The sequence below is a fragment of the Myxozyma melibiosi genome (assembly GCF_037950935.1).
Source record: "Myxozyma melibiosi strain Phaff 52-87 chromosome Unknown BZA70scaffold_8, whole genome shotgun sequence".
In the NCBI taxonomy this organism is placed as follows: Eukaryota; Fungi; Ascomycota; class Lipomycetes; order Lipomycetales; family Lipomycetaceae; genus Myxozyma; species Myxozyma melibiosi.
Genome location: NW_027042922.1, coordinates 248,158 through 273,827, shown reverse-complemented (window position 1 = coordinate 273,827; position 25,670 = coordinate 248,158). Strand labels below are relative to the sequence as shown.

At 54.5% G+C, this 25,670-nt stretch overlaps 11 protein-coding genes across 11 annotated transcripts; 4 read left to right on the top strand and 7 right to left on the bottom strand.

Moving 5' to 3' along the window:
- Positions 1 to 12: 12 nt before the first annotated feature.
- Positions 13 to 2,044, top strand: BZA70DRAFT_296147 (stretch-activated Ca2+-permeable channel component-domain-containing protein). Its single transcript, XM_064914514.1, has 2 exons — positions 13 to 1,173; positions 1,242 to 2,044. The coding sequence occupies exons 1-2, from the start codon at positions 105 to 107 to the stop codon at positions 1,931 to 1,933; spliced, it is 1,761 nt and encodes a 586-aa protein (XP_064767399.1). The 5' UTR covers positions 13 to 104; the 3' UTR covers positions 1,934 to 2,044.
- On the bottom strand, positions 2,045 to 4,271 carry BZA70DRAFT_280580 (MSF drug transporter). Its single transcript, XM_064912988.1, has 2 exons — positions 3,391 to 4,271; positions 2,045 to 3,338 (listed from the first exon to the last, which is right to left on the bottom strand). Exons 1-2 carry the CDS (start codon positions 3,897 to 3,899, stop codon positions 2,153 to 2,155), a joined length of 1,695 nt encoding a protein of 564 aa, XP_064767398.1. The 5' UTR covers positions 3,900 to 4,271; the 3' UTR covers positions 2,045 to 2,152.
- A 67-nt stretch (positions 4,272 to 4,338) lies between these two features.
- On the bottom strand, positions 4,339 to 6,482 carry BZA70DRAFT_280578 (putative MFS multidrug transporter). Its single transcript, XM_064912987.1, has 2 exons — positions 5,993 to 6,482; positions 4,339 to 5,923 (listed from the first exon to the last, which is right to left on the bottom strand). The coding sequence occupies exons 1-2, from the start codon at positions 6,403 to 6,405 to the stop codon at positions 4,732 to 4,734; spliced, it is 1,605 nt and encodes a 534-aa protein (XP_064767397.1). The 5' UTR covers positions 6,406 to 6,482; the 3' UTR covers positions 4,339 to 4,731.
- A 715-nt stretch (positions 6,483 to 7,197) lies between these two features.
- On the top strand, positions 7,198 to 8,847 carry BZA70DRAFT_239645 (putative MFS multidrug transporter; the record flags this gene model as incomplete). Its single annotated transcript, XM_064910477.1, has 2 exons — positions 7,198 to 7,601; positions 7,662 to 8,847. 2 exons carry the CDS (start codon positions 7,198 to 7,200, stop codon positions 8,845 to 8,847), a joined length of 1,590 nt encoding a protein of 529 aa, XP_064767396.1.
- Positions 8,848 to 9,461: 614 nt separating this feature from the next.
- BZA70DRAFT_230983 (Golgin subfamily A member 7/ERF4) lies at positions 9,462 to 9,815 on the bottom strand (the record flags this gene model as incomplete). Its single annotated transcript, XM_064910242.1, has 1 exon — positions 9,462 to 9,815. A coding segment is annotated over one exon (354 nt), but the record flags the coding sequence as incomplete, so codon positions are not given.
- Positions 9,816 to 10,278: 463 nt separating this feature from the next.
- On the bottom strand, positions 10,279 to 13,871 carry BZA70DRAFT_280573 (uncharacterized protein). Its single transcript, XM_064912986.1, has 6 exons — positions 13,611 to 13,871; positions 13,490 to 13,508; positions 13,297 to 13,420; positions 13,187 to 13,223; positions 11,423 to 13,122; positions 10,279 to 11,364 (listed from the first exon to the last, which is right to left on the bottom strand). Exons 1-6 carry the CDS (start codon positions 13,650 to 13,652, stop codon positions 10,467 to 10,469), a joined length of 2,820 nt encoding a protein of 939 aa, XP_064767394.1. The 5' UTR covers positions 13,653 to 13,871; the 3' UTR covers positions 10,279 to 10,466.
- Positions 13,872 to 13,918: 47 nt separating this feature from the next.
- Positions 13,919 to 16,759, bottom strand: BZA70DRAFT_280571 (uncharacterized protein). The gene is made up of 9 exons (XM_064912985.1): positions 16,553 to 16,759; positions 16,435 to 16,501; positions 16,211 to 16,361; positions 15,756 to 16,160; positions 14,935 to 15,699; positions 14,719 to 14,870; positions 14,397 to 14,660; positions 14,245 to 14,330; positions 13,919 to 14,183 (listed from the first exon to the last, which is right to left on the bottom strand). The coding sequence occupies exons 1-9, from the start codon at positions 16,630 to 16,632 to the stop codon at positions 14,036 to 14,038; spliced, it is 2,118 nt and encodes a 705-aa protein (XP_064767393.1). The 5' UTR covers positions 16,633 to 16,759; the 3' UTR covers positions 13,919 to 14,035.
- Positions 16,760 to 18,400, top strand: BZA70DRAFT_280568 (uncharacterized protein). The gene is made up of 3 exons (XM_064912984.1): positions 16,760 to 17,266; positions 17,323 to 17,883; positions 17,939 to 18,400. The coding sequence occupies exons 1-3, from the start codon at positions 16,947 to 16,949 to the stop codon at positions 18,255 to 18,257; spliced, it is 1,200 nt and encodes a 399-aa protein (XP_064767392.1). The 5' UTR covers positions 16,760 to 16,946; the 3' UTR covers positions 18,258 to 18,400.
- Positions 18,378 to 20,142, bottom strand: BZA70DRAFT_280566 (Uroporphyrinogen decarboxylase). The gene is made up of 5 exons (XM_064912983.1): positions 19,707 to 20,142; positions 19,620 to 19,654; positions 19,535 to 19,559; positions 18,970 to 19,478; positions 18,378 to 18,917 (listed from the first exon to the last, which is right to left on the bottom strand). Exons 1-5 carry the CDS (start codon positions 19,762 to 19,764, stop codon positions 18,453 to 18,455), a joined length of 1,092 nt encoding a protein of 363 aa, XP_064767391.1. The 5' UTR covers positions 19,765 to 20,142; the 3' UTR covers positions 18,378 to 18,452.
- Positions 20,098 to 22,189, top strand: BZA70DRAFT_280563 (putative cytochrome P450). Its single transcript, XM_064912982.1, has one exon. It carries the CDS (start codon positions 20,558 to 20,560, stop codon positions 22,130 to 22,132), a length of 1,575 nt encoding a protein of 524 aa, XP_064767390.1. The 5' UTR covers positions 20,098 to 20,557; the 3' UTR covers positions 22,133 to 22,189.
- Positions 22,190 to 22,356: 167 nt separating this feature from the next.
- BZA70DRAFT_190441 (glycosyl hydrolase family 81-domain-containing protein) lies at positions 22,357 to 25,434 on the bottom strand. Its single transcript, XM_064910029.1, has 2 exons — positions 24,539 to 25,434; positions 22,357 to 24,480 (listed from the first exon to the last, which is right to left on the bottom strand). The coding sequence occupies exons 1-2, from the start codon at positions 25,307 to 25,309 to the stop codon at positions 22,582 to 22,584; spliced, it is 2,670 nt and encodes an 889-aa protein (XP_064767389.1). The 5' UTR covers positions 25,310 to 25,434; the 3' UTR covers positions 22,357 to 22,581.
- Between the last annotated feature and the right edge of the window lie 236 nt (positions 25,435 to 25,670).

Here is a 25,670-nt window from a genome sequence, read left to right as displayed (position 1 = left end):
TTTCCACACCTTCGACCACCGCCAAAACCTCCTTCAACAACCTTCCCCCTAGAACTTCTCTCTGACCACCGACAGCACTCGCCGCACTCGTCTTTCTCTCGACAATGTGGACACGAAGCCGGCGCAAGCCAGCGCCTCGGACGAGAATCTGGCGCACCGCGCTCGCGACAGCGCTGCTGCTGACGACGACAATAATACGAGGCGCAGCTGGCGCTGCGGACGCGGAGGTAAACGCAGACGCAGTCTGGGACGGCGGCAAGCAGAAGGGGTATGAGTATGCTCTTGAGGACGAGCTGGGCGGGATGCAGATACAGCAGGCCGGGTACTTTGCCGAACGATTGGAGGCGCGGGCGGTGGAGTATACTGCGCTGACGCTGAACACGACGCTGAATTACGACTTGAGCAGCGGGACGAGTAGTTTGTGGCGGTATAAGCCGTCGGATGATGATGATGATGATGATGATGCGGATTTCTTTGCGGTCTATGTGTCTGTGTGTTCGCAGCCGAGTTTGGTGAATGACACGGACGAGACGACGGAGGAGGAGTATCTTTCTGATCTGACGCTGAGGCTGCAGGCCACGTCGTCGACGAAATCGACAATGAGCTTCAGCACCGAGTCTTCGATTGACTATAACGAGACTGTAGACTACGGCTTTGCGGCCGCGACCTGGGACGACGGGTACGACAACATATTTATCAACATCACGACGCCGGAGTACGACAGCTCGAAATGGAGCGGCACATGGACGATCCAGCTGCTTGCGACCACCGCGTCGAACGTGACGGCAGGGTACTCAAACACCTCATCGGTCTTCCTTCTCGACACCGACTACGACTCCGCGCTGTTCCTCACCGCCAAGACACCCGACAACGGGACCGCGGCTGACGACGACATCCGCCCGTACAGACTGTACGTGTACCCGAACGACACGACGAGTTTGACCGGCCTCAATCGGTCGTACTGCGCGGTCAGGGACGGGGGGTACACGTTCTCGGACGAGGACGCGGATGTGAATACGACGAACGTGCTCTGGGACGATTACACGCGCGAGACTATGCATCTCAAGGGACTCGCGGCGGCGACCACGTACACCGCCTACCTTGCGCAGCCTGACGAGAGCGTGTCTGGGATCGGAGTGATTTATCCTTCGATCTCGTTCACCACAAAGAAGAGTTAGTAGTCGTCACTTTTTAATAATTTGCTCGATGCTGAAGCAGTGGCTAACATAGATGACGTACAGATAGCACCTGCCAAATCATCTACAACCTCGACTTCTGCGTCGAAGTCGCGTACTCTGCTCCGTCCAACAGCTCGATGTCGATGAACGCGCTCAAGAACTGGTACGATGACACCGCAAAGTCGCTCTACGACGGCTTCAACAAGTCGATGCAGCTCACGCCCTGCGACGTCTCGGACGAGGACCGCTACAGCCTCATGCGCACGTGCGATCAGTGTCTCGAAGCTTACCGCCGGTGGCTTTGCTTGACGCTTATCCCGCGGTGTTTTGACGACACGGGCGTGTACGCGCTCCCGGTGTCGACGACAGGCAGCTACGAGGGCGGATGGGAGCATGTGCCCGTCAACGGCACCGCGCTGCGCAGCGCAGGCGAGAGCAGGAACGACATGATCAACAACGAGCTCAAACCAGAGTCCTACATCGAGCTCCAGCCCTGCAGCTACACCTGCCACAAGGTAATGCAAAACTGCCCCGTCGGCCTGACCTTCCAGTGCCCGTCGCCGGACAAGGGCCTGTACGACGTCTACGGCCGGGTGAACGCGAACGTGAGCAACGGCGATATTTTCATGCTCGAGAACGCGACGTGTAACTTTTTGGGGTATGTCGATAAGTTTGGGGCCGCGAGCGGGAGGGGTTTGGACGTGAGGGTCGTGGTTGGAGTTGCTTGCATTTCTGGTATTTTGTTGCTGCTTTAGAATGTTGTTGTTTTAGAGTATATGTAAGGCGTTTGTGAGTTTTTACTACATTGAGCTAGTTTTGTTTATGATAGAGATGAGATGAGATGATGGAGGTATGCAAAAATAGAGATGTTTATTAAAAGTCATGATGTGTGAAGTAGTCCGAAAATGCAATAACCATGAATGAAATCCCAAAATATGCACCAAACACCAAAACACAATTAAGCAAAAAGAAGATCACAGCTGAAGATCAACCGGTGTCTTCCCACGGATCCTCTTGCCCAAACAATAAAACACAAACGGAATCGGCACCAGCAGCACGGCGACACAGCCCACGATCGTCGCGCCCCAGTTCACTCCTAACCCAGAGAACATGACGTGTCCCAAGATCGGAAACCCCGCGGCCGTGAGCGAACGCGAGAAAGTAGTTGCCGCGACGACGGAGGCGGAGTAGCGCGGGAAGGCGTCGATGAGGTAGTTTAGGCAGCCTTGGAAGATTGTGGTGAAGCCCGCAGCGACGAGGACGAGGCCGATGACGGGCGCGATCCAGGGGTAGGAAGGGTCAGCTGTCCAGCCGAAGATGAAGAGGCCGATTGGCATGAGTACCGAGCCGAATTTCATGGCCACAAGGCGTTCTTCGGGCACGGGTTCGCCGGCGGTGCGTTTGAGGACTTTGCTGTAGTGCAGCGCAGCTGCGACGTTGCCCACGCCGCCGCAGGAGACGCCAAAGACGATGGCGAGGGTGGGAAGGGTGGAGATGACAGTCGACCACTGGCGCACGTCTTTGAACGCGATTGGCACGGCGACGATGGCGAGGTAGAGCACGCCGTAGACGAAGGAGCCGTAGAACGAGAGCAGGAAGACGATGGGCGTGAAGAGCATCGTGAACGGACGCAAGAGGTGCTTCGTCACGATCTTGTAGAGCGTCACTTCGATCTCCTCCAGCCGCGAATGATACCGCGACTCGCCTGTTTCCTGCCGCATGCGCTGCGCTTTCTTGGTCAGCAGCAGCGGGTGATATGTCTCGCAGACCGTGATCTGCGCGAGCGCAAACACGCTCAGCAAGTATATCGCTGAAAACCACTGCGTCCAGCGCCAGCCCTTCTCAACTCCTAACGTGCCCAGCGCGGCCCCGATCAGCGGCGCGGCAGCCGGTCCTCCCGTGACGACAAATGAATATCCCACGAGCGCGATGCCGCGCATGCTAGGCTTCCAGATATCCCCGAGCACGCCGCCGGTGTTGGCCACGGGGGCGCCGCCAAAGAGACCCTGGAAGAAGCGGCAGATGAGGATTGTGGCGAAGTTTTGCGAGAAGCCGCAGCCGAGGGCGAAGATGCCGGAGAAGAAGAGGGGGACGATGACGCCGCGCTTGCGGCCGTAGAGCTCGGAGACGGGGGCGAAGAGCATGGGGCCTAGGCCGATTCTAAAGACTGTTAGGATCGTGATGTTAGGAAGAGAGTTATGAGAGAACATACCCGATCATGAAGACGGTGACGCCCAAAAGCGAGATCAAGGTCGGTTCATCGAACTGCGTCGAGATATTCGAAGCCACGGATCCGTAGATCGACGAGGACATTTGCGGCCCAAAAGTGCAGAGCGAATACACGAGCGTCGTGTATATCTTTTTCCGCAGCGGCCAATTCAGCGGCGAGTAAGGATCATCAGGCCCGTCGAAGCCGACGACGAATTTCTCGAGATCGACGTGGGTTGGCTGCGGCGTAAAGTCCGCGATCTCCTCGTGGCTGTCGTCGGCCGTGAAGTAGTTGTAGTGTCCATAGCGCAGCGAGAACGGGCTGATTTTTGAGGTGTTTGTGGTGGGGAGGATGCGCAGGTGGTCGATGTCGGCGTAGGAGACTGAGCGCGAGATCGGGGCGGAGGAGGCAGGGGAGTTGTCGAGCGTGGCAAAGTCGAAGGGGGAACTGTGCAGGTTAGGAGCAGTATGCAACTTTTCGAGTTTCTCGAGATCAAAGTCTTGGAGAATCATCTCGGTGTTATTATTCAACTAATCCTGCTTCTGTACTGTGTTTTATCATTGCAAAACTCCTCAGCAGCGGCCTGCTATATATTTATACAAATCCAGCCATCGGATAGCAAACAAATCACTCGAATTCTCTTCATCCGACGGAAATGATCCGCCCATCGGCAGGACCGCGTGCGGCTCTGTGGCGAGGCGCGTGCCTGTCAACTTTGCCGGAACGGACCGGGCTGATTCCACCGGATGTCAGGATTGGGACTAGTGTGAACTGTATTGTGTCTTCTCAGTTGCTTCTGAAGTTGCTTCTTATGAGGAAGTGAAGAATTCTCTGGTTATGTTTAATGCTGGTGTTGGGTTGATCAGTGTCAGTAAACTACAAACTATTATAAAAACACAGATACAAAAACCGTGAATAAAGTCGCTCACTCATCTATTTATTCTGTGGTGCTGTAGATCCGGTAAACCTTACCCGCCATCCCTCCCAAACCGCCACACTTCCGACAGCTCGCTTCGCTTCACGCGTTTGTGCTTTGGACACAGAACGGAATATGACTAACTTTCTTTGTTAGCATTGTTCGGATGCGTGTAATGTCATTCTATCTTTGTCTATCTACGTCGGATATGACTACAGAAAGGAAAGAGATGGAAAGAGTAGAATTAAAAATTACGGATTATGCTGACGGTACATAACTTGCCACCTCAACGAAGAAAAATAAAACCTCAACAAACGCCAGTCCGTAAACTCATGCAATGTTCTCTCTCGAGTATGCAATGCTCTAAAAACAGATTGTAATCAAGCAAAAAGGAGAAAAAAAGAGCGACGAAAATGCAGAATGCAGCTTCAATACTTCGTGCCGTCTATACTATACGGATTCCTCTTTCTAATCGTCGGTCCGTACTTATACAGCACGAACGGGATCGGGATTCCAGCGATCCCGATAAATCCAACAAGACTGGCGCCCCAGTTCACGCCCAGATTCGTAAACAGCGCTTTTCCAAACAAAGGGAATGCGGCTGCCATGCACGATCGCGAGAAGGTGGCGGCAGCGATGGCAGAGGCTGCGTAGACGGTGAATGCGTCGACGAGGTAGTTGAGACAGCCTTGGAAGCAGGTGAAGAATCCACAGGCCATGATCGCGACGCCGATAATGGGCGCGATGAACGGGTACTTTGGATCCGATGTCCAGCCAAAGATGAATAAGCCGATTGGAATCAGAAAGCAGCCGAGACGCATGACGATCAGCCGCTCCTCTGGCACTGGTTTTCCGCCGTTTGCCTTCATCGCGCGCTTATATCTGATCCCGCCCAGTATGTTTAGCACACCACCGATGTAGATACCGACAAACATACCCAGCGAGGGTAGATTCGACGGCAGTTTACTCCATCCGCGAATAGTGCGGAACTCCACGGGGATAGCGACCACGCCGAGATAAAGCAGGCCAAAGGCAAACGAGCCATAGAGACACATGCAGGTGACGATCGGAGTGAAGAGCATCTGGAAAGGCCGCTTGAGGTGCTTCGTGACCACAAGCTGGAACGTCAGATCCCACTCGTCGTGGTGGGCGTGGTATGCCCAGTTTTGCGTGCTCAACCGTAGCTGCTTGGCCTTGCGCGAGAGTAGAACAGGGTGGTAGGTTTCAGGTACAAACATTGCAATCAGGAACGAAATGACAAACGTGTAGATGGCAGACAGGTACTCTGTCCATCTCCAGCCATCGTCCAATCTGACCGACATCGCCGCACCAACGATGGGCGCGACAGTAGGCCCGCTCGCGACGACAAACGCATAGCACACTAACGCGGTCGCGCGCGCATCCGGGCGCCAGATATCACCGAGCACGCCGCCAGAGTTGGAAACAGGGGCGCCGCCCATGAGACCCTGGAAGAAGCGCATGATGAGCACGGTTTGCAGGTTGTTTGCGGCACCGCAGCCGATGGCGAAGATGCCAGAGATGAAGAAGGGAATGACGCAGCCGATCTTGCGGCCGAAAGCCTCAGAGATGGGGGCGAAGAGCATAGGGCCGAATCCGACGCTGAATCAGAGAACAAAGACTGTTAGGCCGGACAGAAATCAGAATGAATATGGAAACTTTAAAACATACCCCAGAATGAAGAGCGAGACACCAAGGGTAGAGACCTCGTGCGAGACGCCGTAGAGAGAAGCAATGTCGTCGACACAGGGGCCGTAGATCGACGACGAGAACTGCGGGCCAAAGGTGCAGCACGCGTACATCATCGTCGTAAACGCTTTCTTGCGAAAGGTCCAGTTGAGCGGGCAGAAGGGGTCGTCAGGGCCTTCGAACTGGACGAGGAACTCGTCCGGGTCGATGACGGAGTCGGTATGGCTCTCGGAGTCGGGCTCTTCTGGGTCCTTGACGGCTTTCTCGTTTAGCATGCTGCTGGTTGTGGCAGCGGTGGTTGCGCTGGCGGGGTCGTTGGGAGAGGAGATGAGCGCGTCGTCGTCCGGCGAGGGCGAGAGCGGCGAGGACTTTTCAGACGGAGGGGGGGAGGGCATTTTGGATGAGGAGAAAAAGAGGAGGAGAGGAGGAGAGGAGGAGGAGGAGGAGGAGGAGGAGAAAGAAAAGTCCCACGCGGAGAAAGGCAGTAAATCCGTCGAGTTTTTCTCTTTTCCTTCAGCGGAGCAGGTACCGCGAAGGAGGGTCCTCGGAAAAGCGGTAAGCGATTAGTCACCCGCCCGCATCGGGTTTTCCGCCGACTGAGCGGCTACCGCACCCGACAGAGTATTTAGTCACGTGATGTGCTTAGAGCTTAGTTACATAAGCTTAATTATTGCGGATTAAGCTTTAGAGTTATGACCTTTAAACTGAAACCTTTTCTGGGGGTCCGAGGACGGGTAAAAGCGAGGGCAGAGCAGCGCAGAGCAGAGTCGAGTTCGTGAGAGCAGTTGAAGCTGCTGTGTTGATGATGATGCAGTGCTGTAGGAAGGAGCAAAGTGGGTGCTGTAGAATGGGGGCAGCTACCAGAACGCCATGCAGCCAGACACGGCTGCGATAAGAGCAGCACTTATCTGCTCCGCTATCAGTTGTCCCGTCTCAAATCGACACTTGCTCGCTGACTCACGGCTCGAGCTTCGGATCCCTCACCGAAACCTTGGAGCAGGAATCCCGGCACTGAAAAGAACGAAAACTCGATGGCTGCTCCGCTGTTTGATTCGGAATGAAATAACTTGAACCTGGTCTCGACGTGGCTTTGCTCTGAGTGTTATTCTGCATGCCGCTCTTCTTCTCCCTTTGTCTCTTCCATCTATAAGTGCTGCCATCTATAGCAGTGCTGCATACTCTGCGAAATGCACAAGCTCAACTCTGAAGAAGACGACGAAGAGAGCGCCATCGGCCTCTCCAACCAGCACAACTCCTCCCCCTCGCCCTCTCCCTCCGTCTCCAGCATTCCTTCCTACATCGACCCCATAATCTCCTCCGCCAAAGCCCCGACCACCACAGTCACCGAACTCCCCCCCTCGAAAGAGAAAGACGACCACCATCTCGTCCAGTTCGAGGGCCCCGACGACCCCTTCAAACCTCTCAACTGGTCGATTGGGAAAAAAGTCTACACCACCTTTGCATATGCGCTCTGCACTTTTGGGCCGCAGGCCGCGTCGTCGATTTATGGGCAGGTATCGGAGGATATTTCGCAGCAGTTTAATGTGTCGCCCTTAGTCGCGACCCTCGGCGTCTCGACTTTTCTTCTCGGGTTTGTTCTTTCTCTCGTTTACTATCTTTGCAGTCTTCTGACTCTGACTTGACTTGACAGCGTCGGCTTCGGTCCCATGCTTTTCGCCCCGATATCAGAAGTCTACGGCCGCAGAATAGGCGTCATCATCCCGCTCGCCTTCTCAGGCCTCTTCTCCATCGGCTGCGGCGCCGCCAACAATTTCGCCACGATCCTCATCATGCGGTTTTTCCAGGGCCTGTTTGGCGGCGCGCCGATCGCAAACACCGGCGGCGTGCTGGGCGACATCTGGACGCCAAACATCCGCGCCGTCGCGCTCGTCCTGTACTCGTTCGTCGTCACGGGTGGACCCCCGCTCGGCGCGATTATCGGCGCGGGGTTCTCGACTATTGGCAAGGACGGATGGCGGTGGAGTCAGTATTTCTCGGGCATCTACGCGCTCGTGATGTTTGTCTTTGCAATCATGACTATCCCGGAGACGTACCCCCCGGTCTTGCTCTCGTGGAAAGCGCGCGAGCTGCGCAAGTCCACCGGCGACTGGGCCTATCACTCTGAGATTGAAGAGTGGGATTTCACAATCAAGGAGATGATCACGCGGCACTTTATGCGTCCGTTCGCGATGCTGCTCACGCCTATCGTCGCCTGCATGTCAATCTACGGCTCGTTTGTGTTCGGCATCCTCTACATCGGCGTCATCGCCATCCCGCTCACCTTCGCCGACGTCCGCGGCTGGGGAAAAGTCGTCTCCACACTGCCCGCCATCGGCATCTTCCTCGGCGTCTGCTTCGGCGGCCTGCTAAACATAGTAGGCTCGCTGCACTACGCAAAGGTCCTCGCCAGCCGCGGCGGCGAGCCACTTCCCGAGCAGCGCCTGTTCGCCATGCGCTTCGGCTCCGTGTTCATGCCGGCAGGGCTCTTCATCTTCGGCTGGACCTCGGGACCAGAGTATCCGTGGATCGCGCCCGTGATCGGCCTCGTGATTCTCGCAATGGGCTTCATCACCGTCTTCCAAGGCTGCATAAACTACCTCGTCGACGCCTTCCCGCGCTACGGCGCCTCCGCCATCGCGGCGACTACTTTCTTGCGGTCATGCATGGCCGCCGCGTTCCCGATCTTTAGTAAAGTCATGTTTAAGAACATCGGAATGGGATGGGGCGCGAGCGTGATGGGCTTTGTCGGCGTTGCGTTACTGCCGATTCCGTTTTTGTTTGTAAAGTACGGTGCCGCGATTCGTGGTCGGAATCCGTATGCCAGCAAGGTCAGTTAGTCGCAATCTGTGATCTTACGCCGCTCTCTATTCTCTCACGTCATGCCATTTTCTTTCTGTTGGTTTTGGGGTCATATAATGAGGTGTTCATCTTGGGTATTGTTGCTTTCTAATATTTTTCTTATCCTCTTCCATTCTCATTTTTCGGGTTGCATTATCATGTCATGCATATGTTCTTTACAATCATCAAACTAGATTTTCATATTCCGCTCTGCATAAGCTTATAATGCTACTTCTTTTTGTCATGAGTCTTAATTGCAGCATGCTTTATTACATACTAATCCTGAACAACGTCGACACTCAACATCGACTCCGCAGTCATTCCTGATTTCACTGCACAATCATCCACTTCTCGACCCCCGTCCAATGCGATCACAAGTCCGTTCCCGCCGTCGGCCGCGAAACTCCTCTGTCTGATCATTCGTGTCCGCATGCACGATAATCGCCGGGACCAACGCGCCTCTATTAGCAGCACGTTGCTCGTTGCCGCTCTCCTTTTCACGCTCCGCTTCATCCTCTTCATGACGCGCGCGTCTTGCATGATATTTCTCCGCCGCGCCGGACTTGATCTCTGACACGTACCGGTACGGGAACGGATAGGGTACCTCGATATCAAGCGACATGAACGCCGACCTGCGCAGCGAAATCACCCTGATCCCGCGCGGCGCGTAGACTTCCGCATTCAGCTCCTCGAGAAACCCTTCGAGCTCGAGGATCTTGCGCTTATGATACGACTTGTAAAACACCTCGCTGAGCCAGCAACTCGCGACGCCGAGCACCGCGTCGACGACGTTGCCCCACGCGCGCGGCGAGAACGCGAGGTCGAGCATGTAATTCACTTCTGCAATCAGATCGGCAAACTCGCCCTCGCGCATGTAGAGCGAGAGCGGGAAGCCCGGGTACGCGTCGACGAACGTGGGCGTGTCGCGCTCGCGCGGGGTGGCGTAGTCGCGGTGGATGCGCACGATGCGCGTGCGCTCGAAGCGTAGGGTGCCGGGGGAGGCGTAGTGGTTCGGGCAGTGGGTGAGGTAGTAGCCTGGGTTGTCTTTAGAGGGCGGCCAGCGCGGGTCGGCGAATTCGAGCGGGACCTCGTCGAGCGGGATCGAGTCTGGGATCTCGTCGGGCGGAGGAGGGAGGATTGAGTCTGGGGGTAGGAGGAGGTCAGACATGTGGTAGATCCGGCTGCGGGAAAGAGCAGGGAGAGGGGGATCTCGAGATCATTTTGTAGAAGAGAAGAACAGCTGGAGGGAGGAGGGTGTTCAAGTCTACGGTGAGTCGCTTGTGGAAGATCGCGACAGGGGTGTGGCCTCCACCGGCGGAAGTAAACAACTTAAAGGGGCGCCTCGTCAGTCTAAATCTGGCCGCCAGCTGGCTTGGGTGCTCTTTATATCAGTAGATCTTTATATCAGTTAAGATATAGTTATGACTGTTTGCAGTATTTACTCTGTATGTAATATGTAATATATAATATATAAGCAGCAGCAAGACCTCTAATCTACACAGCAGCGAGCCAAACGGAAACACAAAAGATCGCAACCAGACAAAGACAACTCAGAACCCACATGATCGGTCCTTACCAACACCCACACCCCACCGCATAGTCATAACAAACCAACACTCTATCGACCCTCTCCATCCTCCGTCGTCGACGAGTCTAAAAGACTCTCTTCTAGAGGTGCCGCCGCATCGACATCGACATCGACCTCCATCCTCGACGCGTTCTCAACCGCCTCGATGATCTTATCGGCCTCTTCTGCTACTGTCTCGCTGTCGATGCTCATCGCCTCGTGGTCCTCTGATCTGTCTTTGTTCGGCGCATCCTCTGTAGCTGTATCTTCAACGTTTGTTTCCGTACCCGTCTCCGTATCCTGCCTCTCTGTTGTCAACTTGTCCTCGTCCACGTCATGAGCCTCCACGTCATGAGCCGCATCAGTTGACACTTCCGGGCCAGATGTACTCTCTTCATCCCCTTTGTCTGTCGTTGTCTCCTTATCGTCTTGCGTGATTTCCTCTATCTCCCTGCTGTCTTCTTTACCGCTCTTGCTCTCCTCTGCGTCTCCTGACCTCTCTATCTCCTTAACTTCCTCCACCTCACCCTTCGCCGCACTCTTCTCCGCCTCCGTCGGCTCGGGCGAAGGCGACGTTCCCACCCCCGTGACCTCCCTCCTCAACCTAAGAATCAGCCGCTGTATATACTCCCTCTTATTATTCAACTTATTAACATCAAACAACTTGAGCAGCTGACTCTCCACCGTCTTCTTCGGATTCACGCTATCGACCCACAGCTGCAGAAACGCGTCCGGCTTTGACAGAAACGCCTCGACGTAGTGCGCCACGTACACGCCGCAGTCGCAGTAGTTGGGCTGGGTGGGTGCGAACCCGTGTTTGGACTTGATGTCGTCGCGGTCGATCGTCAGGCCTCTCTTGTCCTTGGCTTCCGCGACGAGGTAGTCCCGCAGCGGCCGGAAGATGGTGTTGTGTCGAAGACCTAGCGAGTCTAGGACATAGATTGTCGGACTGAATCAAAAAAGTTAGCATCGATGCTGTACATAATAATACTCTCTGTACTACTCACTCGTCAGCTGAACTCGGCGCTACCTTCGCTTTCTTGATCGTCGACGATAAAGACCGCTTGATCCCAGATCTCGACGTCGGCAGGTCGATATCAACCACGTCAACCTCCACCGAATCCGATCTGACATCCTCCGACACACTCCCGGCCTCCTCCGCCTCTGTCTTCTTACTCGCGCCGTCCACAAGCTTATCCAGGTTGCACAGAATCGCGACGTACCAATGTGCTTTCTCGTTGATCGGAATAACCACATACTTCATGCTAAAAATATCAACCTTCGTAGTCCACTTCTTCACGCTCTCGAACCCGCTTTTGCCACCATTCACCCGCTCCGTCAATTTCTTGTAAAAGAACGAGTTAAACACAAACGTCGCCTTCGCGACATCAGGCTTGTGAACCTGCAGCTCCGCGATAGTGTACTTTAGATAAAAATCAAGAATCGTGTCGTTCAAAAACTCGCCGTCGTCAAGCCGGCTGAAATCGTCCTGCGAGACTACAGTCGTCTTGTTCCCGAACCGGTAGTCTAGCGGCGGCTCGCCCATAACCAGCTTCTTCCGCGTAGGTTGGCTGCGCGTGCTCATGGCCGTGTCTTCCGACAGATCGTAGTTTGCGAGATCGGTGGTGGCCCATGTAGATGCCTTCAACGCGCCGCTACTCCGTCTCGTCACCCGTGTCGAGGATGTGCTGGGTTTTTCCCACCCTTTTGGAACAAAACTGCTCAGGTCGTCGTCGATCAGTTTTCGGGTACTCGAGCCATATTTCTTGAGTTGCTTCGTCTCAGCAGGACTTTTTTGCTCCCCTGTCTTCTCACCATCTCCAGCAAAATACGGCGACTTTGTCGGCTCACTCTGCTCCTCCCGATCATCGACCAACGACCGCCGCCGACTCGGCCGCGGCGTGCGTCTGAACCGCTCCATTTCATCCGGCCGGAGATCTTTAGTCTTAAACACCTCCGACAGATCCTCGATATTCTTAATCGCGTAATTCGCCATCGACGTCGCCGTCTCCGGGATCCTGATCTTGAACAGCACCGTATCCGCGCTCGTCTCGAAATGAGTCGACGTCTTGCGCACGCACAGCTTGATTGCGATGTCGAGTGAGTCCAGACAGTAATTTATCCGGTCGATCTCGTCGTGGCGGAAGGTCATGTCTGGGATCTCCTTGTGCGCTTGTAAGATGTGCACTACGCTCTCTGACCGTTTCGGCGTGATCATCAGCTGGAACCGGAGATCCGGCGCGTTACTGTATTTTCCGGAAAGACCAAAGACCAGGTTCTCGATCTCGAACTCGACCGCTCTGAAATTTTTGTTAATCTTTGACGGCGGCGTCGCAGCTGCTTTCTTTGGAGTCGGAGTCTTTGGCGCGTTGACTACCCTGTCTTCGTACGCTATCCTCACCGGCACCGAATACTCCTCCTCCTCCCCCGCCTCTCTCGACTGCTTATTCTTCGGCGGCGACGCTTCTTCATCTTCACTATCAAGCTGAATCGGCCCCTCTTTCTTAACCTGCCTCCCCGCTCCCGCCGTCGCAGCTGTCCCACCCCGGGGCTTCATCTCCTCATGCTTTCGTTTCCGTCCACTATCGAAATTATGAAACCCGGTCGAGTTCGCGACCGACTTTGTCGCTCGCTTGGCTTTGCTTACTATCCCGCCTATGCTTCGGTCTAGCGTGTTGAGCGGGGTGAAGGGTGAAATAAGGTGGCGCTGGTTGCGGTCGTTAGATCCTGTATTGTTGGTAGGTGGTGGTGAATGACAGATCGGAACTTACAGGTTGAGGTTTTGCAATCCGTGTAGCGTCACTCGGTCTAAACACCCACACACACGTAAACTCATCAGCTTCCACATCCACTTATCCATCTTCCAAAAACAGAATCTCACCGCTTCGAATAATTCCTCAACAGCGACGCCCCCGCAGGCGGCCGCACTAATCCGCGACTGACAGGACGCTGCTGCGTGGGCGAGTGCATCACGGAATTCGTGGTCCTACTCGGTGATTCTTCTGCTATATTTCCAGTCCCTGTTAGGAAAAAAATCACGCGTTCTGAAGTCATTTTGTCGTCCGTTCACTTACTCGGCTGAGAGGAGGAGTCCTAGATGGTGTTGGAACAGTTAGCCACAAGCGTTCCTTTCCTCGTATTTCCAGATCCAGAGACACAAGTGTCTGAAATACATAAAGTGTCTGAAATACATACCGCGTCCACTACTTCATAAACGTCCTTCTCATTATTACTCATGGTAGTAACACTACCATACCGCGCCCGTCGCGCGCGCTGCACTCGGCCTGATACCGCTCTCGCTCACAAACAGGACCTCGTCTCTGATGCGCAAATCAAACTCGCCCTAGGTTGTCGATCTAACCTACCGGCGGTCCAGGAGTTGTATTTAGAGCAGTTATTGGCTACTGCTGAGGTTGTGGCGGGGGAAGTGGGTGTGGATGGGGGAGGCGGAGGATGAGATGGAGTGTTTAATTGCACGCGTAAATAATTGATGGTTTGCAAACCCTTGAGCCGCGCGTTGCCAGCACCTCTGCAATTATCGATATTCAGCCATTTATGAAACTACTCTCTATGTATATATGTATCTAGTCAATCCAAAAATATATATTTACAAATAAAAATCACCCCTCCTCAAGCCCAGCACAAAGCTCAACCTCGACCCCAGCTCCGATAAGCACGTCAACCCACAGCCGCTGCGTATCAGACAACCTATCATTCTCAGACTTGACCTCCGCGAACATCGCCCGTTTCTCGTCGTATTTCCAAAGACTACAGAAACGAATTTAGTTAGTACATTGGTTAAAAGCAGGAGGAGGGGAATAGTGCGTACAAGAGATCGGGAAGACCGCCGCCGCGGTGCTGGTATTCTTCGCAGAATACGCGGCATAAGACAGATAACGCGGAATTTCCAATACACTAAACCAACCGCGTCGTCAGTAAAACTTGCTCCACCTTTCAAACACACCCTCGTTCAGTAATTACCTCCGCAGCCTCCAAAACATCCTGAATCTCAAACCGCCAATCCAACCCCACGCACTCCGTCTGCCTCGCCTGCTCGCGCTCGTACACGGCCCTGATCAATTCCGCCGTGCGCCCGTTCTCGATCTCGGCGAGGCAGTGGTTGATCTCGCTTGCGCGGGTGAGGTAGAATGCGTCGGTTGCGAAATCAAGCGGCGCGTTCTGGAATTCGGTTTCGAATACAAAGGGGACGGGGAGGAAGATGATGTCGAAGAAGAGGTAGGCAAACTTCTGGGGTCAGCAGTGCTCGATGTCGTTAGTTCATCTCAGGAGGGGGGATACGTACTATGGTTTTCAGGATGCCTCCTTCGGTGTGGTAACCGCGCCATCCGAGCTTTTCGTAGTTTGCAAGACACATCTCCTCGACAGAGCACTGCTCCTGCTCATCATTCAGCCAGATACTTTTCCGTCCCACCACGACGTCAGATATCCGTTTTCCTAATCCCACTGTCAGTCAACCATCAACAAGCCAAAAAAATGATGAAAAAAAACAGAGACAGACCATAAAAAGTTCTTTTCGTAGGCTCCTTCAGCGCAACATGATCAAACACATGCCTCTCTCTCGGCAACACCCTCAGCTCTCTCTCTAACCGCATAATCCGCTTCGCCAGATCATAATGATACTTTAAATGCGTCCTCGGATCCTGCAGCCCGCGCTCGCACGTCTCCAGCGCTTTCCGCTTCCACGCCTTGCGCTCGCGCTCGTCTTTGTCCACGCCGCCGAAATACCGGTTCTCGATCAGGGATTTGCGCTGGTACCAATCACCTCGCTTGCCCTGGCGATACATGTCCTGCGCTAGAAGAGCAGAGTAGACGTCGTAGGAGTCTTGGTAGCGTCCGAGCCGGGACAGCACGAACGCGTACTTGTGCACGAGTCGGGTGTGGACATACGTCGCCGTGAACCGTTTGAGGTAATGATCGCGTTCGGAATTAAGTTGGCGGTCTTGCTTGATTGCGATCTGCCAAATCCCATAGACCGGCAAAAGCCGCTCGTACATCTGCTCGAGCAACGGCGTGAGCCCATGCTCAAACGCCTGATCGACCTCGTCTTGCACTTTAAGCGCTTCTTCATACGCCAGCAGCTCGTCGCGGGTTCGAAAGACTTCTGAGCTGCGGAGAACAAAATAGGACGGGAAGTTGCGCTTGGAGATGCGGGCGAGGATCAGTTTTCGCAACGAGCTCTCGTCGAACGAGCGGGCGCGGTAGAAAACTAGATGGACTCGGTCGAAGACCGCTAGGGGTTCAGGCCGTAGCTTGATGCATGGTCCTGGAGCACACGGTTAGTACATGCACAACACACACTATCTTATTCACAAGACATACCCAGGAGCTCCATAGACTTTCTGAGCAGCTTGACTGACTTGTACATCTTCTTCCCGCTACTGTCGTACACAAGCGACAAGCCCCTGCTCGACAAACTGAGATACGTCTGCCCGTCCGTCTGCATCTTCAACCTCTCCATCATCTCCCGCTTCGTGCCCTTCGCGCCCGAGCAATTAAACTGCTTGCTAAGCAACTTCAACTCTTCAATTCCAAGCAGCGACAGAACCTCGTCGGTGTCGGCCGCAGAGCCGAGGTCGAGCTGCTCGGCGAAGACGGTGGAGGATACGAGGGATTGCCAGCTGTGGGTCAGGTCGGCGATCTCGGTGTAGTAGTCGAACGAGGAGACGCGGAGCCAGTGGTTTCGGCGGCGCATAAACAGTCTTACGTAGAGCTTTTTGCAGTCGTCTATAGTCTGGGTTAGTCATGACCACAGAGACGGGGTGGAGAATATATACCTGAAAGACTCTGGAACTTGTCAAATAGGTCCAACTCTGATTTGCTGAAGAGATGACTCTCAAGCTTCAAAACTACGTCCAAAGCGCCCATGAACGAATCAAGATAGAGGTAACCGTAACGTCCGGGTATGCTGTCGTCCATTTCGGTGTCCTAGAGATCGCTGTAAGTCCGATGCTGTTGCTATTGAGATATGAGTAGCTGGTAAGCTATAGGTATGGCTGACCTTGACATGCACATCTTCATTCTCTGCCGTAAAAGATTCGGCATCAAGCCATGCGGTGATAGAAGGCCTACACTATCAGCATTCGTCCACACAGAAAACAGCCACAGAAAGAACATACGCCGGCGTCATCTCAAGACTATCCTGAGCATCCTCATTGTCGACCGCGCTCACCGACGGCAGCCTACCGATGCCAGACATTGCCAGCTAAACAGTAGCAGCATTCAACTACAACAGCAACACTCTAAAGCAACTCTTCAACTGATCATTCCAAGCCTACTTCCAAACCAGTATGCTTCCAAACAAATCTTCCGCTTCGCACGCGCAGTGGGAGATCTCAGCTCGCGTCTGCGCGGGTAGAATCCATCACGCTGCCCGTCTCCAGCACGCAGCAACGCGGTCCGACGCGAAGTCACGGGGTCTGCTTTCTTGAGCCGCGCTTATGTAAGATACAAAAAAATTGTCAGATGAGTTCGAGACAGAGAGAGAGAGAGAGGAGTTGACAGTCAGACAAGATGAGACACCCGGTGCAGAAGCTGGCTTTTAATAGAACTAACGGCAGACTGTATCTTGCCGCGGGCGAGAAGCTGCAGGAGTTTGATCCGACGACGGGGGTGCTTGTGCAGGAGTGGTCGACGGAGCTGATCGCGGCCGATGAGACGAAGGACGAGCAGCCAAAGAAGAAGAAGGCAAAGACTGAACAGGCGAAAGTCGTGCGGAATGCGTTTCGGACGCTGAGTTGCTCGGAGGACGGGAGGTATATTGTCGGAAGCACTGATGAGCTCAAGTCGTTGGTCGTTTTGAGCACGACGGATCTTTCTCTGCAATACTCCAGGTAGGCTCTTTGCTCGGACGTTATACATTAACGGCAGGATTGTTGACTTTTGATAGGAAATTTCCCAAACGCCCGTCTGCGTTGGCAATCACCGACAGCAACGAAACTCTGCTTCTCGGCGACAAATTCGGCGACGTCTACTCCCTCCCGATCGTGCCCTCTGCCGGCTCCAAACCAGGCCACTCCAAACTCTCGAGCGCGGAGAACGAGAGCGGGTACGATATCGAGCCGATTTTCGGACACGTGTCGATGCTCGTCGACTTGCTCGTCACGCCAGAGGTCGAGGGTGCGCGGTACGCGATCTCGAGCGATCGAGATGAGCATGTGCGGGTGACGCGGTACCCGGAGGCATGTGTCATTGAGCGATTCTGTTTCGGGCATATGCAGTACGTTTCGCAGCTGCTGGTCCCGTCGTGGGCGCCGACTACGCTTTTGTCTGGCGGGGGAGATGATTTTCTCGCGCGATGGAACTGGACTACGGGCGAGCTGGTGGAGAAGATCGAGTTGGAGGCGTATATAGGTGCTGAGCCGAGCGAGGAGGATAGTGAGTTTGAGGTTGCTGTTTCCGGAATTTGGGAGATTCCAGAGTTGAAGATTGTGTTGGTGTTTGACGACAAGTGAGTTGGCAGAACTATTATGATGTTTGGTGAGACTTACTGACTTTTTTGATAGTTCTAAAAAACTGCTCTCGTTCAAAATCCCCGAATCACAATCCGAGCCAGCAAGATTCCTAAGCTCAAAAAAATACGATTTATTAGACGCAGCTGTTTCCGGTACCAACGGCGAAGCCTGGCTGACTGTCTACAACTCGAGCGAGAGTGAAGGCCCGGAGATTAAGAAGATCAAGGTGGACGAGTCTGGGGTGATTACGGAGATTGAGGAGGCGCTCGCGAAAAAGATAAGCGAGACGGCGTCGTTTGAGATTGCATCGAGGGCGGATGTGTTGGCTTTGCATCCGGTTTCTTTGCTACGGAAGCATGCGGAGCATTAGTGTATATTAGTAGTAGTGGTTGTATATAGAGTAATATACAGATGGTGAGATCTATGCGCTGCCAACAATGATACTCTCATGACCAAGTTGCAGGATCCATTACTTTTCTACAGAAACATACGGAGCATTAATGTATATTAGTGATATTAAGGTAAATGGTCATAGAGTAATATACAGATGTATGAGGAGTAGGGTCTATGCACTGCCAAATCGATGACACTCTTTCATAAAATGACCAAGCTTCGCAGGATCCATAAACGGCTGCGTACCATGTCCGAGATTGACGATATATCCCTGCTTGCCGCCGCCAAAACCAGCAATCATCTGCTCGACCTTTTTCGAGATAACCTCGTCCGAGCCGTAGATGATGCCCGGGTCGAGGTTTCCCTGCAGAACGACTCTGCCGTTTGCGATCTTGACGGCTTCTTTGGGGTCGATGGTCCAGTCGAGGGAGACGACGTCGTAGTCAGTGTCGGCGAGCCAGTCGAGGGCGTACATGGCGCCTTTGGGGAAGCAGGTGACGGGGATATGGTCGGTGATGCCGAGCTCGAGCAGTCGTTTTCGCAGACCGGTGATGATCTGGATGAGGTAGGGGAGGGAGAATTCTTTGAATTCGTTAGGGCCGAGCTCGCCAGCCCAGGACTCGAAGACTTGCAGCATCTGCTGGTGTTAGAATATAGTTGTTGCTATCAGCTGAAAAAAAAGGACGTACCTGAGCACCGGCGACGACCTGCTGGGCGAGAAACTCGATAGCGACGTCGGTGATGCGCTGTAGGAGCTGGTGGGTTGCTTCAGGATAGAGATAAAGCCAGGTTTTGGCGTATCTGAACAATTTAGTGCCACCGCCCTCGATCATGTAGACCATCAAAGTCCAAGGCCCGCCGCAGAAACCAAGAAGAGGGACTCTGCCGTTGAGTTTGAGTCTGGTCGCGGTGATTGACTTGAACGCCCAGTCGAGCTCCTTCTTGACGTCGACGTCGACGGTCAGTTTTTTGAGGTCGTCGGGCACGCGGAGGGGGTCGGGGAAATGGGGCCCGATTTTGTCGAGGATGTCGACGGCCATGCCCATTGCTTGGGGGATGACGAGGATGTCGGAGAAGATGATTGCGGCATCGAGGATGCCGTCGTAGTGGTCTACGGGCTGGATGGTGATGGCGGAGGCGAGATTTTCATCGCGGCAGCAGACGAAGAAGTTGTTTGAGCCTTTGACGACGTGGTATTCTGGGTACGATGTTGTTAGCAGGGGAGGTGAGAGTGAGGTTAGGAGGGGAAGGTACCAGGGAGATAGCGGCCAGCTTGTCGCTAGAGAAGAGTCAGGATGAGTAAAGATAGAGATAGAGATAGAGATAAGTGACAACACACCATGACCCAGACAGGAGGGCGTTCGACGGGTTGGCCTGGAGAAGTGTTAGAGATGACGAGGAGTAGATAGTAAAGAGCAGTGAGTACCTCTGGCAGCTCTGAGGATGAGATCGTTCTGCAGAGGAGCGAATTGGGATTGCGACATTGCAACTATTACTTCTGAATGCAGTTGACTATTCCTATGATCGTAATGCAATTGAAGTCCTCTCGGCAACTAAACACCAAAGCGGGGCTTCTTTCAGAGCAAAACAGTCGCAGCAGCGAATTTCCGGTTCAGTTAATTTTTGTGAAGTGAATCAAGAATAGGCCGAGGAGAGTGAAGGCAGAGGCAGAGGCAGAGGCAGAGCCAAAGTCAGCGTGCGGGTGTTGTAGCAGAGACCTAACCCAATGGACTGACTCAGGCGAGAACCGGGGTGGAGAGCACGGAGAAGAGCTGCTGTTGTTGTCTGTGTCTGATATTACTGACTGTGTCTGATACTCTGTCTACTACTGACTGTCTACTACTGACTGTCTACTACTGACTCCCACTCTTATCCAGACCTACACTGCCGCACAGCCGACTGATGCCAGTGTGCGGGGATTCTCCTTCCCCGCAGCTTCTTATTCTTCCCCGATCGAGCACTTGCACATCACCTCCCCGACTTATTTTATTCTTCCCCAGATTCTCATCCTCCGCCGCTCCTCCTTCTTGACGTCACCCCGCTCTCTTCGTCCAGAGCATCTTCTTCCACTACCCCACCCCCGCTTTCCTTCTCCCCTCCCCCCCTCCTCCTCTCTGTTCTGCGGTCAATCGATTCTCCTCGGCGGCTTCGTCGGCATATAACCCCTGCTGCTTCTGTTCTGTTATCTGCTACTCTGCCTTATATCTTCTGTCATCTTATCTTCCTCTTCCTCTTTCCTCCCTCATCTCATATCTCCCTCACATCACCTCTCTCACCATGGCCGCCTTCTCCGCACAGCACCCCGAAGTCGCCGCCCACTTCTCCACCGCATCATCCTTCCTCTCAAACCACCTCTACGCCGTCTCCGCCTTCCTCATCTTCCTCTACTTCCTCCACAATAAATTCACCCACGGCCTCTACTCCATACCCGGCCCCTTCCTCGCCTCCGTCACAGACCTCTGGCGCCTCGTCAGCGTCTACCACGCCCACCACCACGAGACTCTCGTCGCCCTCCACAAAAAGCATGGCCTCCTCGTCCGCATCGCCCCCAACGTCGTCTCCATCGGCGACCCCGCCGCCATCCAGATGATCTACGGCATCAAGTCAAACTTCATCAAGACCGGATTCTACCCGCTCTGGGGAATCCCCTGGGAGAGAAAGAACCACCACGGCCTCTTCTCCGCCGTCGACCCCGCCTACCACCGCGACCAGAAGAAGCTCGTCGCCGGTTCATACTCCATGAGCTCGGTCTTGGAGCTCGAGGCCCAGGTCGACAGCTGCTCGAGGCTCTTCATGGAGCAGCTCGGCCGCTTCGCCGACCAGGACAAGGTTGTCAACCTCGGCGAGTGGCTCCAGTTCTACGCATTCGACGTCGTTGGCGAGCTCTCGTTCTCCAAGAAGTTCGGCTTCCTCGAGTCCGGCAAAGACATCGACCTCATGATCCACCAGCTCCAGAAAGTCCTGCCCCTCCTCACTCTCACCGGTCAAGTGCCCTACACGCGCTACCTGTACCTCAACAACCCGCTCATCCCCTTGCTCTTCCCCAAGATGCACCAGCAGAGCGGCGTCGTCGACTTCACCGTCAAAGCCATCAAAGCCCGCGACGGCTTCTTTGACGAAAAGGGCACCGTCAAAACCGCCGCCGTCGGCAAGGACATGCTCAGCAAGTGGACCACCGTCATGGAGGAGACAAGCGGCAAGATGACGACCCTCGACATCATGATCCAGCTCGTGACCCTCGTCTTTGCCGGCTCAGACACCACCGCCATCGCCCTCCGCGCAATCATCTACTTCCTCCTCAAGAACCCGGCCAAGCTCGACAAGCTCGTCGCCGAGCTCGACAACGCAGAGGCAAGCAGACTACTCTCCGAGCCCGTCTCGTACAAGGAGTCCACAACCCATCTCCCCTACCTCAACGCCTGCATCAAAGAGGCCATCCGCATGCACCCCTCCGTCGGCCTCATCCTCGAACGCAGAGTTCCCAAGGGCGGCGCGCAGATCGCAGGCCACTTCTTCCCCGAGGGCACCACCGTCGGCATCAACGCCTGGGTGATCCACAACGACCCGACGATCTTCCCATCGCCTGAAACATTCGCGCCCGAGCGCTGGCTCGAGGCCTCACCTTCGAAGCTGCAGGAGATGAACCAGTGCTGGTTCCCGTTCGGCGCGGGAACGCGCTCGTGTATCGGCAAAAACATTAGCATGATGGAGATGAGCAAGGTCGTCCCGCAACTATTTAGAGAATACAAGGTTTCGCTCGCGACACCGGACTTGGAGTGGGAGGTTAGAAATTACTGGTTCGTACAGCAGGAGAACCTCTTTGTCAAGGTCGAGCGACGCCGAGGAGTTTAGTTTTGGTGTTAGTTCTTAGTGATGATTTACGGATAGTTTCAATACAGTGGTTCTTTACATAGCTACACATCCCAAAGTAATAGTTGGTATCTCACATTAGAAAATTATATTTTACAATTATGAGCGTGGGGGGAAACCCCACATGCCAAAAACGAAACATGCAAACAACACCATTAACAATATTAGAGCAAGAGACTGGCAAGAACCAGCCAGCCAACCGTAGTCACCCAAATACAAATACACGCATACTCACACGTATGCTCTATGTTGATTCACAAACGATATTCACAATTCACCATGCCGAGGGGTTTTTTTTGATACATGACTCGGCAAACAGTAGGTAGTGGCTGAATTGCCGAGTGCCGAGGGGATAAAAGTACAGTAGTATAACACATGTGCTTATGAGGAAGCACCGCCGACGCCTATTAAATGTCTGTTAGTATAGTTCCCTAGAGAATGCAGGAAGAAAAGAAGGAATACACACCAGCAAGGTAAGCAAGGTACCAGGTCAGACTAGCTCCACCATCGAGGTAATCGCTGCTGTAATCGCTGCCGGTGAAGAACTCGTACGCAGACTCCGGATCCGTCAGACCCAAATTGCTGTACAAAATGCCTCTCCATCCGTCCGTCAGCGTCGGCGCAAGACTCGCGAGCTTGGACTCCCACTCCTCGGAGACGAACGTCGGCGTGCGGATGTACGACGAAACAGGCGTGAGAGGGAGCATGTGGATGCCCTCGATGTACTCCTCGTTTGTGCCAAAGAAGGTGGTGTGGTCTGCCTTGTTCTCAAAGATGATGCCGACGGCCTTGTTGCCGATGAAGTTCGAGGGTTGGATGGTGTTGTCGCTCGCCATCAGGATGTAGTCGTTCATACTCCTCTTCATCAACGCAAGCATCATCGCGCCCCGCGCCTCCATCGACGAGTCGCCCACGACAGATCCCCACATCTTGATTCCGTACGCGTGGTGGACGTCCTCCGACGACGACTCCTGGTCCTTTCCGTCCGCTGCCGAAAACAGACCCTTGGCCCACGAGTGGCCGTGGTACCACGAGAACGAGCGCGAGACGGGGAAGTACGTGTCGTCGTGCGACGGGTTGGCCACGTCGCGCACGAGCGAGTTCACGTACTCCTTGTTGTCGGACGCCCATGTCCCGCCCAGGGCGGAGTCGACGTAGCCAATCACCGCGGCCGCGTGGATATGGTAGCCGTAGTGGAAATGGTGGTCGTTGTAGTACGAGTTTCCGTAATCTGTGAGCGAGTCGCCGGTGCTGATCGCGCCAGACGAGATCAGTCCCTTGTATGTCTCGTCATAGTACAGAGGATATGTCTGGCTGTTGCTCGAGAACCGCGCGAATGCCTCCTTCAGGTTCGCAAGGCACGTCTTTGTGAGCGCGGTGTTGCCCAAGATTCCGTGCACCGTATAGCAAATCATCGCAAACTTGCCCAAGATCTTGCCCGAGCTGTACATCGAGTCCAAGTCCGTCATCGAGACAACGTCTTGCTTGAGCTCAGCCACGGCAGCCTTGGTGATCAAACCCAGCGCCGAGCTCGTGTAGTTTGCAGACTTGCCCGAGATGCTCGTCCACGGAGCAAAGTTGATATCCGGCAGCGTCTCCACAAACTCAAACGTGCTCGTCGAGTATGCAGTCGCGGTGCCCTTGGTGAGCGCGTCCAGAGTAAAGCCAAGCGACTTGGCAGACGTGCTCGAGCTGAACGACGAAGCATGGTGAGGCAGCGCAAACAGCATCAGCGCATCAGCATTGTTCGAGCCCGCGGTCGCCCACGTAATCGTCACGTATCCCTTACCGTTAACAGCCGATCCACTGAGCGACGCCTTGGTAGCGTACATGCCCGCGTGGTCGTCGTAGACAGACTCCTGTCCGGACACGATCTTTGCAATCTGCACAACAATGCTGCTGTACGATTTCCCCGCGGTGACCGAGGTCGAGTTTGTGAGCGTCAGCTCAAAGCTCTGCGAGCTGTCCGCCAGCGTCGCGTAGATTCCCCACGAGGTGCCGTCGCTCAGCGCGGCGACGTATTTGACGACGTTGGTGCGCGGGCTGGTCGACTTTGTCAGCGACGTGTAGCTCACCTGCGAGTTGAACATCGGCGTCAGGTTCTTGTAGACGCCGGTGATGAAGCCGGTGCCCTGCACGAGCGGGATCACGAGCGAGCTGCTGGAGGACGAGCTGGGGGCGAGGGTGATGTCGACCGACATCTCGAGCGGGTTGGTCAGGTTCATGGTCATCGAAGAGCCAAACTCGGCGGCAGAGAGCGACATCGAGCGGATACCGATCGGCGAGACGAAGTACTCGACCGGGTCCGCGCTCGAGTCGGGACCAAAGGTCTGTAAATGAATGTTAGCACCTATATAAACTCAAGCAAGAGAAATGAATAAAACGTACAAACTGGCTGGAGGTGGTATGACTGATTCCGAGACCATAGTCACTGTTGGTGCCCTGGTTCCACCACACCGAGTAAGGGTACGGATACGCCGGCTGGTCGCGGTTGTCGAGATACAGGTTCGTGTAGAAGTTATTCGTCGGGATAGTCGAGTTCTTGATAATCGAAGACGAGAAACCAGTCGGCTGCAGCGGGTGCGCAGACAGACGCGTGAACATCGACGGGGGCGCGTCCGTGGCGATGGCCTTGAACATATCAACCGATCCGGTCGCGGTCGTTGACGACGACGAGGTTGTCTGCGCGACGGTGGTCGACGACGACGACGACGACGACGACGAGTCTGAGCTCGCGGAGGTGCTGGTCGGGCTGGAGGCAGCCAGGCTGGTGGACGAGAGGGAGGTAGACGAAGTCATGAGTGTGCTTGAACTTGTCGAGAAGGTGGAGTTTGAGACTCTTTCAGAGGTAACCAGGGTCGTTCCTGACGAGGTGGAGGACAGAGTAGACGACGGGATCTGCTCGGTAGTATACGAGGAGGAGGACGACGACGACGACGAAGTTGCGAGCGCTGTAGTCTCAGACAAAGGTGACACAGCCGGCGATGTAGCTGTAGACGAGGAGGAGGAAGAGGAAGAGGAGGACGCGAGGACAGAGCTACCAGACGAGGTAGCGACAGAAGACGACGAGGTCGAGGTTGATTCTGAAGTGGACGGGTCGTCGGTGGGCAAGGGTTCAGTGCTGGACAAGGTGATGATTCCCCCGGAAATCAGGGGCATGCTCGTGACGTACGGCTGCTCGAGCGTGGTGTAGACAGTTCCGGTGACGGTGACGGTGGTGGACTGCGTGAGCACGACCTGGACGGTGTCGGAGGAGACGACGAGGGTGTCGACCTCGGCGGTGACGGTGACGGCGTCGGCGGTCACGGTGGCATAGGCCTGCTCGGTGATGACGAGCGGTGACGCGTGGGAGACTGTCGCGAAGAGGAATCCCGCGGCAGCGAGCGTCTGTTTCGTCAAACGCATCGTGGATCAGTAAACGAGTGTGGGGTGGTGAAGTGCAGGCAGCAACAAAAGATCAATACATCGACTGAGAAGCAGAAACGTACCAGAGAAGGGACATGGCGTGCATTTAAAGATA

Coding starts and splice junctions, on each gene's coding strand:
- BZA70DRAFT_190441 (XM_064910029.1), bottom strand. CDS start 25,309: ATGCCCCTGATTTCCGGGGGAATCATCACCTTGTCCAGCACTGAACCC. Junction 24,481..24,538: donor ATACCACCTCCAGCCAGTTT/GTACGTTTTATT, acceptor ATTCATTTACAG/ACCTTTGGTCCCGACTCGAG.
- BZA70DRAFT_280568 (XM_064912984.1), top strand. CDS start 16,947: ATGAGACACCCGGTGCAGAAGCTGGCTTTTAATAGAACTAACGGCAGA. Junction 17,267..17,322: donor CTTTCTCTGCAATACTCCAG/GTAGGCTCTTTG, acceptor GACTTTTGATAG/GAAATTTCCCAAACGCCCGT. Junction 17,884..17,938: donor GTGTTGGTGTTTGACGACAA/GTGAGTTGGCAG, acceptor CTTTTTTGATAG/TTCTAAAAAACTGCTCTCGT.
- BZA70DRAFT_280571 (XM_064912985.1), bottom strand. CDS start 16,632: ATGTCTGGCATCGGTAGGCTGCCGTCGGTGAGCGCGGTCGACAATGAG. Junction 16,362..16,434: donor ATGAAGATGTGCATGTCAAG/GTCAGCCATACC, acceptor AGCGATCTCTAG/GACACCGAAATGGACGACAG. Junction 14,184..14,244: donor GGCGGTCTTCCCGATCTCTT/GTACGCACTATT, acceptor TCGTTTCTGTAG/TCTTTGGAAATACGACGAGA.
- BZA70DRAFT_296147 (XM_064914514.1), top strand. CDS start 105: ATGTGGACACGAAGCCGGCGCAAGCCAGCGCCTCGGACGAGAATCTGG. Junction 1,174..1,241: donor CTCGTTCACCACAAAGAAGA/GTTAGTAGTCGT, acceptor GATGACGTACAG/ATAGCACCTGCCAAATCATC.
- BZA70DRAFT_280566 (XM_064912983.1), bottom strand. CDS start 19,764: ATGTCGCAATCCCAATTCGCTCCTCTGCAGAACGATCTCATCCTCAGA. Junction 19,655..19,706: donor CATCCTCAGAGCTGCCAGAG/GTACTCACTGCT, acceptor ACACTTCTCCAG/GCCAACCCGTCGAACGCCCT. Junction 19,479..19,534: donor AGCTGGCCGCTATCTCCCTG/GTACCTTCCCCT, acceptor CATCGTACCCAG/AATACCACGTCGTCAAAGGC.
- BZA70DRAFT_280580 (XM_064912988.1), bottom strand. CDS start 3,899: ATGATTCTCCAAGACTTTGATCTCGAGAAACTCGAAAAGTTGCATACT. Junction 3,339..3,390: donor GTCACCGTCTTCATGATCGG/GTATGTTCTCTC, acceptor AACAGTCTTTAG/AATCGGCCTAGGCCCCATGC.
- BZA70DRAFT_280563 (XM_064912982.1), top strand. CDS start 20,558: ATGGCCGCCTTCTCCGCACAGCACCCCGAAGTCGCCGCCCACTTCTCC.
- BZA70DRAFT_280578 (XM_064912987.1), bottom strand. CDS start 6,405: ATGCCCTCCCCCCCTCCGTCTGAAAAGTCCTCGCCGCTCTCGCCCTCG. Junction 5,924..5,992: donor GTCTCGCTCTTCATTCTGGG/GTATGTTTTAAA, acceptor TCTCTGATTCAG/CGTCGGATTCGGCCCTATGC.
- BZA70DRAFT_280573 (XM_064912986.1), bottom strand. CDS start 13,652: ATGAGTAATAATGAGAAGGACGTTTATGAAGTAGTGGACGCG. Junction 13,224..13,296: donor TTGAGGAATTATTCGAAGCG/GTGAGATTCTGT, acceptor GTGGGTGTTTAG/ACCGAGTGACGCTACACGGA. Junction 11,365..11,422: donor GCGCCGAGTTCAGCTGACGA/GTGAGTAGTACA, acceptor TTTTTGATTCAG/TCCGACAATCTATGTCCTAG.